At 36.6% G+C, this 9,783-nt stretch overlaps 2 protein-coding genes and 1 pseudogene across 6 annotated transcripts; 1 reads left to right on the forward strand and 2 right to left on the reverse strand.

The window, feature by feature from the left end:
- Nucleotides 1-62: 62 nt before the first annotated feature.
- On the reverse strand, nt 63-1,166 carry LOC111443682 (guanine nucleotide-binding protein subunit gamma 2-like). Its single transcript, XM_023081610.1, has 4 exons — nt 735-1,166; nt 562-614; nt 424-468; nt 63-329 (listed from the first exon to the last, which is right to left on the reverse strand). Exons 1-4 carry the CDS (start codon nt 930-932, stop codon nt 248-250), a joined length of 378 nt encoding a protein of 125 aa, XP_022937378.1. The 5' UTR covers nt 933-1,166; the 3' UTR covers nt 63-247.
- Nucleotides 1,167-2,725: 1,559 nt separating this feature from the next.
- On the forward strand, nt 2,726-5,924 carry LOC111443678 (annotated as a pseudogene).
- A 1,058-nt stretch (nt 5,925-6,982) lies between these two features.
- LOC111443683 lies at nt 6,983-9,775 on the reverse strand. 5 transcript variants are annotated; one of them, XR_002710551.1, is made up of 6 exons: nt 9,589-9,775; nt 8,001-8,077; nt 7,829-7,883; nt 7,601-7,681; nt 7,300-7,518; nt 6,983-7,124 (listed from the first exon to the last, which is right to left on the reverse strand). XR_002710551.1 is itself a non-coding variant. In XM_023081611.1 (5 exons), the coding sequence occupies exons 2-5, from the start codon at nt 8,004-8,006 to the stop codon at nt 7,338-7,340; spliced, it is 306 nt and encodes a 101-aa protein (XP_022937379.1). In that variant the 5' UTR covers nt 8,007-8,077; nt 9,589-9,775; the 3' UTR covers nt 7,310-7,337. The 5 variants fall into 5 exon arrangements, 1 of the variants encoding a protein (XP_022937379.1); XR_002710552.1 differs by having other exon boundaries at nt 7,825-7,883; XR_002710549.1 differs by having other exon boundaries at nt 7,829-7,894.
- Nucleotides 9,776-9,783: the final 8 nt, after the last annotated feature.

The following is a 9,783-nucleotide window of genomic DNA, read 5'->3' on the forward strand; positions in this document are numbered from 1 at the left end:
AAAAAAAAAAAAAAAAAAAAAAAAAAAAAAAAAAAAAAAAAAAAAAAAAAAAAAAAAAAAAACTAAATGTACCCGAAAACTTTTACACACGGTGCGATTGCGACGTCGTCGTTTCAATTTCCAAGTCTTCTCTTCTCTTCTTCTTCTCCACATTCTGGTTATGGCTGCAATCGATCAGGACTAGTTGATCTCAAACCCCTGTAAATCAACGGCGATCCCAAAAATGGATCTCTCTCTGTGTTCGGAATCAGATCCACCGTCTGTGGTTGCGACCGCCGTGAGCTCCTCGGAACCACTGGTCCCAGTTGACGTCCGTTGGACCGATTGTTCTGTATACGATGAATCATTCGTTGTTGATTAGGAGAAGAAATTGTCGTTTTATTTGAAGATCGATAATTAGTGTTGACGGTGATTTAATCTTACTCTGGAAGCAGAGGATCTGGAATCGCTACGACGCTGGAGACGAGGCTGTGCGTAAACAGGAGAAGAAATTAGTGGAGACGATGATTCTAAAGGATTAGGAATTTTTCGAAACCCTAAGGAATTGATTTATTTGCTTACTCTTCGCAAACGGTGGAGGATTCGCCTATGCTCTCAAGCTGTCGCAGTTCTTCCTGCATTATTACGGTAAATCATCGTATCTAATCTCAGAGGGAAAATAATCGTGGCTGGAGATACGGATTTTATTGTTCGATTAAGGTAAATCTGTGAATCGTAAACGAAATAGCGATCACCTCGATGATATTGATTTCGTTTTGGAGTCTGGTTATGGCCGCTGAGATTCTATGTCTGCCAAAGAAGGTGTTCTTGCACCGAACTGCAGATTTTGATTTAGTTTCTGAATTGACTCCTTCTTGTCTCTTCGCTGACTCTTCTCCAGGCGGCGACGGCGAGGACATCGGCTGTGACTGGTGCTGTTTATCATCATCCATTGTTGCAACTTACAGGTAATAAATCGAATTCAGAACTCCTTATCTGTTGCGATAAATCGCAGAATAGAGAGAAATTCAGGAATCTTAGAAAAGCAAGAGGAATTGAAGAGAAGGAGAAGAACTACAGGTTGTTTTGTGAGGAAAAAGGTGGGCGGGGAAGGTGAGAATATTATAAAACATTCAAAAAGGGGAAGAAATGGAGCGGCCAAAGCTGGAAACGAATGATGAAAGCAAGGTTTTATGTGTGTTTTTGTGATGTAATTGGAATAATTGAAGAAAGAAGAAAAAGAGATGAGATTATGATGAAAAGGAATAAAGTGGACAGTCAAAACCCTGTGAAAAAAGTAACACCAAAAGATCAGAAAAAAGCAATTTCTGAACTACAGTTGCTGCTTAAGGTATGCCTTTTTCGCCCTCTTCCTCTCTCTCCGCCTCTCTCTCTGCCTCTCTCTCTGCCTCTCTCTCTCTCTTTCCAGTTTCTTGCTCTTCTTCTGGTTCCCTGTTTGATGAGGAAGGAGATTTTGACAATTGAGGGAGAAGAAGAGGAAGGCATTGAGATTTTTAATAGAATTTGGGGAGTTGATGAGGTCAAACAAACCCATCAAAGCCGCCATGTCTCCCTCTCCATTTTTCTTCCATAGCTTAATTAATATCTTTCACACACAAACTACCTCCCCATGGCCTCTTTCAATGCTACTTTTTTTCTCCTCCATGTTCTAAACCATTGGAATACAGTTCATTAACACCTAATCTTTGAGCTTCTAAGTTCATTAGTTGTGCTCTTCAATCTTGAACTTGATTTTGGTGTGGGTTAGTTTGGACCATTGAAACGCATATTATTAACCATTGGGTTTGTAACGGCCCAAATCTTGCTGGCAGATATTGTCCTTTTTAAGCTTTCCCTTTCGGGCTTCCCCTCAAGGCTTTAAAACGTGTCTCCACACTCTTATAAATGGTGGTTTGTTCTCCTCCTCAACCAATGTGAAACATCACAATCCACCCCCTTCGAGGCCTAGCGTCCTCGTTGACACTCTTTCCGTCCTCCAATCGATGTGGGACCGCCCCTAAATCCACCTCCCTGTGGGGCCAGCGTTCTTACTGGCACACCGTCTCATGTCTACCCCCTTCAAGAAACAGCGAGAAGGCTGACACATCGTCCGGTGTCTAGCTCTGATAGCGGTGGATCTAGGTCGTTACAAGATCAGAGGCTCAAAGTCCCCTTCGAAATCGGTCCGAGGTTCGAAATTCTCTCTCCATGTTGTTCATGTTATTAACCATTAGGTTAGAGGTTCGAAATCTCCTCTTGTATAACCAGTACAAAAATGTGTATATTATTTGTTTATCGGTTTTAATTTAAGTTAAAAATTTTAATATTATATTATTCAAATCATTGAAAACGTCAAAGTCGATCAATTTTATGAAATTAAATATGATTAGTTTAGTTAGTTTGATTAGTTAAAAAATGAATAATGATAGAAGTATTAATATAAAATGCTATGATTTTGAACATAACACAATAATTGCTTTATTTGGAAACTCTTACTCATGTTGATTAATTAATTAATTAATTAAATCTAACCAATCAATGAAAGTTAATGAATATAATTAATTATTATGTAGGTTGTATTTATTAAATAAAAGGGAATGTAGGATGAATGAAAATCCTGAGTCATTTATTATTATTATTTGTTTAATTGCCTTTTATTTATAATATTTTTTTTATTTTTCAAAATTACTTTTTTAGAAAATTTTATATATAATATTAATATTTTAGAGAATTCACAAATAAACATTCAAAAATCAATTTTCATTTTTTTAAATTTGATTTAAGTGTTTTATTAAAAAAATCGAAATTAAGCACTTCAATCTAAAAATATTTGTGAAAATACCAAAATATCCCTTGTCTTTCCCCCACTTTATGACAAAGTTATCCTCCAAGTGTAAGGTAAGTACATCTTAAACTCTATCCTCTAAGGAAGGAGAAAAAGGTCAATTCATTTTTTTTATTTTTTATTTCTATTATTTATTTTATTTTATTTTGGCGGGTATAAAACGAGGACAAGACAGACCAATTGGGCAATTAGGGCTCAAAAGTTTGAATCTCTCCATTTCCCTCCATTTTCTGACCATGGCGAACTCTCCCTTTGAACTTCCGGATTTCACCACTTCATGGCTCTAACAATCTCATTTTCTGATCTTCTGATCTTATCGGAGCTGTTGGAAATGGCTTTTAGATCATCAATGGCGAAGCTCTCGTTGTTTTCTTTTTCTCTGTTTACAGCATTTGGTCTTCATCTCTACTGCTTCACTGCCGAGAATCTTCCGGTGCTGTTCCATTTCTACCGCTACTGATTTCAAGTAAGGTAAAGAAGGAGAAGCAGAAGAAATCCAAGGATCTTAAGGCGAATACCTCTGTTTCGAAATCATCGGAGTCTTCTTCTTTTATCTTCGAACTTAGCTTTGGTGAAGGAGAAAAGGACTCGCTCCACCAAGGAGTTTGATGAGATCGCTGTCCAGTTCGGCGACACTGCTGCTCACATCCCGGTGACGCTTTCGGAAGTATTGGACGTATTCTCTGCTTCTTCCGGAAGGCCGCTATGCTCCTTTGTAGATTGCACCGTCGGTGCAGGTGAACATTCCTTAGCTGTTAGTCTCTGTCTTAACATGTTTGCCTTCTTGTCCTTTCGTCGTTAATGATTGATTCGGTGCATTTTTGGTTAACAATTATTATTGGAATGCGTTTTATGATTGTATTTCTCGAGTAGTTCCGTGCCTTCTCGTCAAATTTTCTGAAATATATTATTATTCGTGTATATCTGCAGCCGGATTAGATGCTCATCCAAATTCCTATCAAAATTTACAATCAATGAGCAGTATAATGTGCGCTGATTTGTATATTGAATTCTGCATTGTGTTCTATGTGGAGCTACATTTGGCCATAGTAGCGATCGATCGTATCTACGTGCTTCTTTCTTTACTACTGTTTCGCCTGCGAAATTCTGGATTAACTTGCAGTCTCTCATCCTGTGTCGTTCCTTTGATGTTGTTGCATGAGAATTTGGAATGAGTGCGGCTTTTGACACAACGCACTTTGATAACTGCTCTTTTCTGTGGCTGTATTCGCTCCCTTAGCATTTTCTGTCCGAGATGATTTTTCTTTTTCATGATGTTCAATTCTGATTTCGTGTCCTGGAAAACAGATAATTCTAGCACATCCAGAGTTGAAATTTTACTTGAGAATGGAAGTCGTCCAATTGCACTTCATAAGGCCGAAGATCGGATTAGTGCTTTCTTCAGCGAGGATTCTGATTTGAATGCATTCATAGTTCTGAAGAACTTTAAATACATGAAATCGCTACTGGCTGACTCAGACGAGAAACCTTTAGATCCTGGAGTTGACGGAATTTTGATGTATTTGGGAATGTCATCCATGCAGGTAAATCAAAGAGAATGCACAGATTTTTAAATATTTAGCTCAGTCTGTGATGAGGTTCAAGGTACAGTTCTATTAAAATAGTGGAGAGAGTAAACCGGTATGCTAGTACATGTAAGGTGCTAATGGAAATACAAGGCAAAAACAGAGTGAACAACATAAAATATATAGAAATAATTGTAGAATGCCAAGTTACTGTTATTTAATATTACAGTTGGGATCCAATGTATGAGTAGTACGGTCCATTTTCTTTACAGGGAAAATCATGATAACAGTTAACAAAGCTATCTTTCCATGATACCTCATTGATTCATCCCATAGAGTTTATGAGACTTAATTTCTCGCATAGAATGTAATCTTTTAACAGCCTGAAATTTGGCAATTTTCCAGGCTGCTTCGGTGGACGGGGAATTAGTGTCATTGGTGATGAACCTCTTGATATGCGAATGGATCCTCAGGTACAAACTGGTTTAATAAATTAGTAGATAATGTATGAGTTCCGTGTCTAGCTATTCCATTGTTTATGGTTGATATACTGTTACTTACCGAAGCAACTATAAGCTATTCTTTACGTTTTTCCTTTGTAGTTAAACTGATTCATCCATGCGGGCAAATTTTCTTACAAAAACGTAAAACGATGATACCTTATGTTGTCAGTGTCATGTTTGGGTGTGCGTGAGACGTATAATAGTCAGTTGCTTGTTTGTACGCGTGCGCTTATTTTATTTCATTCTGCGCATGCTGAATTAGAAGTGCTTTTACTGTTACACGCTTATTGCTTTGGTATATTGAGTTACCGATGATTATTTCTGTAACTGTTTATTGGACCGCATTACTGATTTTCTTTCTAACTGGTCCTTTGTTCTCTTTATGGATGGATGTAACGGTACAGTCCTTCCCAATCCCACAAGGCCACCACCCATTCTCAAAAAGGAGGGGGGAAAAGGCATTTGGGGGGGTGGGGTGTACATGTAGCGTTTATTATTGAATTTTCTTCGGGCAGTTGAAAAATGCGGCTCGTTCATGGTCTTCTGTAGAAATTAACGACTTAATTATTTATGTCGCTTCCCTGCTGATTGAAACAGGATTATGCCAGGCAAGTCTAAAAGCAGAGGACATTCTTAACAGGTGGCCGGAAATAGAAGTGGGGTATATCTTGCGGGTTTATGGAGAATAAAGTAACTGGTATTCACTCCAGAATAAGATCGTAAAAGCTCGATCACAGGGGGGTGGACTGCATTTCTCCAGTGAATTAGTTGATCTTCTTATCCGAAAATCCACTTTGGGCTGAAAAGGTAAGCACTGCTCGTTCTTTGAGTCATGCCTTCATTGATTTTGTTTCTTCTTCTTTTTTTGCGTCTGAGCCACATCGGTCTTTGTTTATTATTGTTCCTTGTCATATCAATCATGATTGTGTCTTTATGAATTTGAGGTCCTTTTCTTTTCACCCCGCGACCTTTGTAATCTCATATCATTTCATCTTTGTTCAATTGAAGGCTAACGTGTCAATAAATTACATAAGGACTTGCTTGAAATAAGTTAAAAGATCATTTTCTTACTTTGGTATGAATATGTGGTGTAAAATTTAATGGAAATAGAAGGATATTCCAAGCTCTGAGGATTGCTGTTGATGATTGACTGAAGGTATTAGAAGACGCGGCCCTGTGTATACATATCATTTCTTTCCACAGTTTGGAGGGTAGGGTTGTGAAGCAAACATTTCTGGATATCATAATCCCGAAAACCGAAGGAGATGACTGATCTATAGAAGAAGAGAGGTTGAATCGGCGCTGTAGGAATGCTAAGCTTAAGGTAATTCGGAAGAATAATGCTGTCTTCTGATAGGACACCAGTGAGTGTGCGGACTTCATTATTATGGCCATCTGGTAGGGTGCACATCAAGGTTAGTACCAGTCACATCTATTTCCTTTTCATGAACGGCTCTTCTCTCTCTACGTTTATATTCACTTTCTAATTTCATTTTTTTTTTTTCGATTATCAGTTTGTTTGAAATTTGTTTATTTTTTAAACATGCTAAGAAGAATCAAGTCCATTTCATTTTTTAAGATTAACTGGATTTTTTTTTCTTTTCTTTTTCAAAAAACTGGATTTTGTTTTCTATCTTTAAAAATTGCGCTTGATTTTTTAAAACTAAGCTTATATAAACACCATTTAAGCTTGTTTTTAAAATTTATCTTAAGAATTCAAACATTGAAAATTGAAAATCACACTAAAAAGAAAGTTCAAAAAACAAAAAACAAGAGATTAAAAATGAAGCAATTAAAATTTCATTTTACGCTTTAGTTTCCCAAAAGTAGATTTTTTCGCCACTTATATCTGTCCCTAACTTTAAAGTTTGTATAGTAATAATTATTTCAGTGCCTTAATTTTATTTTAATCACAGGATAGAAAACGTTGTCATCGAACCAGATAAAATATAAAAATTATGGTCTACATTATAGTTCATTTTTTTGGTTATAAAAAGTTTTAAACATCTAAGTCATTGATTTTTTAAAAACGAAAATATTTTATCACAAAATGAGGAAGGGAAAGAAAGTATGAGGAAGAGTTGCCACAAATAGAGTACTAATATGGAATTATATTAATGAGAAATCTACTCCTAAAGATTCAATATGAAATTATATTCATGAGAAATCTACTCTTAAAGATTCTTTTCTGCTCTTTACAGGCCAGTCAGTAAGCGAATCTGCACAACATCCCCTTGAAACGTTGGGAAATGGTTTCCCAGATAAAACTACCTGAAGGGAACACAGATGATCAATGTTAGTTGATAGACTATATGCAGCCAGCAATGGATAATCAAAAACTAATTATTCCTCATTACGCAATTGTTGCAAACGAGTGTAAAATGCTATATTGTTCTTGTAAACTGCTATAAATTGGAAACAAATTAAATGGAATGAAATCAGATACCTGAATGGAATGATGGTTGAAAAATCCGGTAATCAACTTCATGTGCCGCTTCGACGACAGTCCAAGAAGTGCCTTATCAAAATCCAGTAATCAACTTCAGATATCTGTTTGATCTTGAGAAAATGACCAATATAATTACATGGGGGTACTAAATATGGCCGCTTTGACAGACTCCTCAATCCATCGTCCAAGCGCGCATTTGGTGAAGGCAACGTACTCCTAATGAACAGAAAATACCAATTTCAACATCATAAGATATAAGATAGATAGTAACTAACTCAACTCAGGTATGAGAACATACAAAATGTCAAGTACAATTGATAACTGATAGTGGTGCTCGCAAAGCCAGACGAAATGTGTTCCACAAATCCCAAGAATCAACCTGTGCAGCAAATGGATGGTATTAGCAGTGTTTACATGAACATCATAATAAATCAAAGAGAGAGATGAAAGGAAACTCTAATGTTGTACGAATTCAAATGGCATCAAGAGAGAGATGAAAGGAAAATTCAAAGATGCTTACACTCACCAAGTGATCAGACTTCACATTTGTAGAATCATCATCAACTTTCACTAGAGGTATCCTGAGCCACAACTTCAGAAAAATATCAATTAGAAGAGTTCTAATACAATGGTAAAAAAAAAAAAACATACAGAATTAAGAAAAGTACTGATCATTTAATGATAAACAAGAGTGGCACCTGCATATTATTAAGGCCCGAACACGTCTAGCATAAATAGCATATGATGTTCCCTTAGATGCTGGAAGAAGACATGCCTGCAGTAAATCAGCTCTTAACTGTTAAGATGGAGAGAAACTAGACAGCTAAAAAACCATTAAATGCTTTCAAAGTTGAGAGAGTTAACAAAGAATGGAGACCGAGATGATGAAGATACCGCTAGGCGTATAGTTGAAAGATGAAACAAAAGTATAAATTCATTTTGGGGCTAACTTATCAGTAAAAAAAGGAATTGCACTGTCAAAACTAGAATAATATGTTTTCATAAGACTACCAAATACTCATCTTCAGAATCTAAGTCAATTCAAGAACTAATTTTACCTGGGACATAAAAAATACTAACAATAAATAAAACATTACAAAATATACTCACTGCATGCTACAATAAGTGTAATAAACAAGAAAGCAGTCAAGCAATCGAATAATAAGTTTTCAAAAGACTACCAACAACGTGATCCAGCAAATGGAAGAACACCGGAACCACCGTTCTCTTTTTGTATCAAGCTTGGCCGATAGGATGGATCCATTTGAAGCAATATTTACCAAATAACAGTTTTAGGAAGTTCTAAATTCAAAATATCCTCACAAATGTTGATCAAATACATATCTATAAGTTAAGAGTAACCAGTCATCCCAACGATTTGTTAATATCCACTCATCAAAATGTATTTAACAGTCCAAGTGTGAAGATTACATGGTCCATATTCACTGCACGGACAATTAATAAATATTGTTTTCGGTGAGCTTACTGACCATTCACACACAAAAAAAATACAGCTATGAGCTGATGTGTGACTAGCTAATTGGCCACCATTAGTACTCTGCAAATATGGAGAATCAAACAAACTATATTGATGGATGGATCATTTTCAAATAGATCTAACAGTACAGTAAAATCTAAATATCTACAAACTCAGGTGTTGCATGGCTTATAAGCATGCAGATGACAAATGTTATTGCTCCAGAAATTTCATAAAGGTTTCAAACTTGAACCAGCCGAGTCATTCCATTAAATAGAAGTAAACGAATATAAGAATCAAGGAAATGGCATCAAATACGAAAATAATTAGCGATCCTCTAATGAAATATCAAATATTCTTATCGTTCTTATATTTTTTAACCAGATTATTACTGTACATCCAGCCGTACTCTTCGACATGGTTTGAGAAATGTACTTTGACAGCCTTGAAGTGAAGCTACACGATCTTCCTTCACTAGATCGGCTGTCAAACGACGTTGATTTAGGTGAGCTTACTGACCATTCACACAGAACATACAGCTACATAGCCGGTGTGTGACTGGCTAATTAGCCACCGTAATAACAAGAAACAGTGCAAAACAACAACGAAATAAAAATCTAACTATCGTACTCCGTTCACTTTCAAACAAACAGACAAAGAACGCTATTCTTGGATACGGAGATAAAAATGCGAACTACGTGCAAACGCATAAGAAAATAACACTCATCGAACGACATTTCTCAGTCAGTTGAGGTCTAAACATCATTTGCAGCAGTAAATGTCGAAAAGAGAAATGGAAGAATGCTTACCAGAGGAGCGACGACGAAATCAAATCCACTATAAGAGAGATTTGAGAGAAGGAGCTAAGGCACTTCGTCATCGAACTCAGTAGCCACGCCACAAAACCGGGACTCGATCTTGTCGCCAATCGATCTCCATGCGACATTTTCGTAGAACAGCACCTTGATAGATCCAAAACAGAGAGAGAGAGAGAGAGGTGGGGG

Source organism: Cucurbita moschata, unplaced genomic scaffold (genome assembly GCF_002738365.1).
Source record: "Cucurbita moschata cultivar Rifu unplaced genomic scaffold, Cmos_1.0 Cmo_Scf00005, whole genome shotgun sequence".
Taxonomy (NCBI): domain Eukaryota; kingdom Viridiplantae; phylum Streptophyta; class Magnoliopsida; order Cucurbitales; family Cucurbitaceae; genus Cucurbita; species Cucurbita moschata.

What these genes read in the sequence shown, in the direction of transcription:
- LOC111443682 (XM_023081610.1), bottom strand. Translation starts at nt 932, where the DNA reads ATGGATGATGATAAACAGCACCAGTCACAGCCGATGTCCTCGCCGTCG. An exon ending in TCCTCCACCGTTTGCGAAGA is followed by an intron (nt 469 to 561) that starts GTAAGCAAATAA and finishes GTTTACGCACAG; the next exon opens with CCTCGTCTCCAGCGTCGTAG. An exon ending in CCAGATCCTCTGCTTCCAGA is followed by an intron (nt 330 to 423) that starts GTAAGATTAAAT and finishes CATCGTATACAG; the next exon opens with AACAATCGGTCCAACGGACG.
- LOC111443683 (XM_023081611.1), bottom strand. An exon ending in ATGTGAAGTCTGATCACTTG is followed by an intron (nt 7,682 to 7,828) that starts GTGAGTGTAAGC and finishes TTTGCTGCACAG; the next exon opens with GTTGATTCTTGGGATTTGTG. An exon ending in TCTGGCTTTGCGAGCACCAC is followed by an intron (nt 7,520 to 7,629) that starts TATCAGTTATCA and finishes TTCTGTTCATTA; the next exon opens with GGAGTACGTTGCCTTCACCA.